The following is a 2,948-nucleotide window of genomic DNA, read 5'->3' as shown; positions in this document are numbered from 1 at the left end:
CATACATGTACATGCAACATGCATTTGAATACAAAATGATTAGTCATTCACATAAATAAAAATTTGGGCATGTTAAGTCAAAATTGTTCATCCCCTTCCTTTAATATGACGTAATTTTTCTATATTAGGAGTATCATTAGTTGAAGATGTACAGTGGTCAAATGACAATCAGCTGCTATCTTGGTCTCAACCTTCTTTCTATTCTGATGATATTTCTGGAGGCAATGCCATTACTGTTTATAACGTATTTATCGATGGTATCAGTGTTATCAATACTACTGATACTAGTGTGTGGCTAAATACTACAGAATTGGAAATTGACTGTCAAGATTTTAATGTCAGCATTATTGCAACTGTTGTGCAATATGAATCATATGGGAGACAATGTACTTTTGATAGATTTTCAAGTAAAGTATTGAGACAATAATGCATTATTAACTCTTTTGTATAGATTATACAATTACTAAAGGAAATCTTAAAATGATGTACAATGAAAAAAATGACACCTTTAATGTGAACTTGAAAATTGTTGTAAGTTGATTATTTTAAATTTTTGTGCATTAAAGTTTTGTTGATGGATCAATATTAAATCATTGATTTAATTTGATTGTATGATTATTTATATTGCACAGTATTCTTAAAAGCACAAAATCCACAAAATTTGATTTTCAAGGAAATTGTAATTACTTTCTTTGCTAGATAAACAGCACACAATCATGTAATCGTACAATTATTGGGAATGTCATTCCAAATGAGGGGATGAAAGAAAACTATCAGTCTGTAGCCACAAATGAAACCAATTTTGTATTTGAATACAGAATGTTTGGATTACGACCATGTAGGAATTATACAGTTATACTTCACATTTTTTCAATAAACAACGAGTCAAATGAAACTGAATTTTCGTTTTGTAAGCCATAAGTATAAAATGTAGTGTTCATTTATTCTTTGTTTTAGCTACATTTAGTTCTAATGTACAAGATTTAATTATATCTAGTGAAGAATATACAGATGGTTCAGTAAGTGTACAGTGTGTTTATGCATCTGGATCAGCTGCTGAAGGGTGTCATGTCACATTTATTGATACTACTAATGGAAGAAAAGAATCATTTAATATAACAGGATCAGATAATATTATAGTATCATTGTCAACCAGTGGATACTATACTGTAACTGCTTATGATATTGATCATGAAGGGAAGGTTATACCATGGTCATGTGTAACACCTAAATCGATTGCTGTGACAATTTTGTTGAAGACGTATACTCCTTCCTCAATTACTAGTAAGATATTCAATGTCTTTCAATTCATTATTTATATTTTATTAGGCAGTATACATGTAATGTCTCTCTATACATCTGTTATTGATTACACTGAAGGTATCACGTTATACATGTAGATAATACAAGAATCTAATATTATTATTATTATTAGGCAGTATTACACCATCTGTTATTATGCAAACTGAAGCAACATCAGGTATATGGGTTAGCACATATGCTTTCACTTATTGAGTTGTTATTTTTGAAGTAAAATTATTATTTTTCTATCATGCCAAATTTCAATTGACCAATCAGATTGCAGAATACCAGGTTTCTAAATCTATTAGATACCTCCTGGAAACACTTAGAAACCTGGCGCTCTACTCTTATGCTCTTATCAGTCCATTTGTCAAGCTTGGTTGATTCTTTACTGGCCTAGCCTGTTAGATATGTTGCATGTATGTCAACTGTGGTCTTATTATCAGCAGCTTCAAATGTCATGGTAGAAGTTGGTTATGTACACCTCCGTATCGGTTTCTATGGTATTTATTAACCTTGCGACTGCGTCACTCAGTTAATTAATACCATAAAACCTCTACCTCGGTATATAACCTATGCATAGTATTGTTATGAGCATTACAAGGTTTTGTAGGAATCTTGTAACTATTTCCTACTTTTGACATGGTAATTTGCCAGAAAATAACCATGGGGAATTGGGGGTCATATGACAAACTATTAATTGTTTGTAGCAACATACAAGGCAATTTATCATGAGAAATTTGCTCTAATAAATATTAATTACTAATAGTTAGTTAATTGTTATTTAATTTGATTAAACCTCATTTTTAGTCATGATATTTTGTATTGTATAATTTTTTTGTCACATTAGGAATAGATAATATCTCGGTCATAGTGATTGTTGTGATGACAGTTATATGTATTGTGGGAATAACAATATTCATAATAGTAATAATAATCTTAGTGAAAAAAAAGCAAAAAGCAGGAAAAGGTATTAATTTATAAATATTAGTCATAATATTAATGTAACTTTAAATAGTTGCTTTTACTAATCATTGTGGTCAGGGAATGAAAGATCTCCCTGATGGAACAGCGCAGATAGATAATTCACAAATTGATAAATCCACATCACCCGGTGAACCAGTGCCGAACGTTGAATGCATACCACCTGTTGAATCAGTGCTGACTGTTGAATGCACACCACCCATTGAACCAGCTTTGACTTTTGAATGCACATCACCCATTGAACCAGTGCCAACTGTTGAATCCACACCACCCATTGAACCAGTTCCAACCGTTGAATCCATACCACCCATTGAACCAGTGCCAACCGTTGAATCTACATCACCCGTTAAACCAGTTCTAACCCTTGAATCCACACCACCCGTTAAACCAATGCCAACCGTTGAATCCACATCACCCGTTAAACCAGTGCTGACCCTTAAATTCACGCCACCCGTTGAACCAATGCCGACTGTTGAATCCACATCACCCGTTGAACCAGTTCCAACCGTTGAATCCACATCACCCGTTAAACCAGTGCCGACTGTTGAATCCACATCACCCGTTAAACCAATGCCGACCGCTGAATCCACATCACCCGTTGAACCAGTGCCAACCGTAGAATCCACATCACCCATTGAACCAGTGCCAACCGTTGAATCCAC

General features: G+C 33.7%; 1 protein-coding gene and 1 long non-coding RNA gene across 2 annotated transcripts in view; one reads left to right on the top strand and one right to left on the bottom strand.

Moving 5' to 3' along the window:
* The window catches only part of LOC109583641 (uncharacterized), a 2,801-nt gene extending 2,424 nt beyond the window's left edge, over window positions 1–377 (top strand). Inside the window, exon 3 of the long non-coding RNA XR_002185627.1 lies at window positions 129–377. This is a non-coding gene — a long non-coding RNA (uncharacterized LOC109583641). The remainder of the gene's footprint in view (window positions 1–128) is intronic.
* Window positions 378–2,342: 1,965 nt separating this feature from the next.
* On the bottom strand, window positions 2,343–2,921 carry LOC109583634 (sericin-1-like). Its single transcript, XM_019999057.1, has one exon. The coding sequence runs from the start codon at window positions 2,919–2,921 to the stop codon at window positions 2,343–2,345; it is 579 nt and encodes a 192-aa protein (XP_019854616.1).
* Window positions 2,922–2,948: the final 27 nt, after the last annotated feature.

Source organism: Amphimedon queenslandica, unplaced genomic scaffold (assembly GCF_000090795.2).
Source record: "Amphimedon queenslandica unplaced genomic scaffold, v1.1 AMPQUscaffold_13291, whole genome shotgun sequence".
Taxonomy (NCBI): domain Eukaryota; kingdom Metazoa; phylum Porifera; class Demospongiae; order Haplosclerida; family Niphatidae; genus Amphimedon; species Amphimedon queenslandica.
The sequence above is the reverse complement of the archived record's forward strand: the minus strand, read 5'-3'. Positions and strand labels throughout refer to the sequence as shown.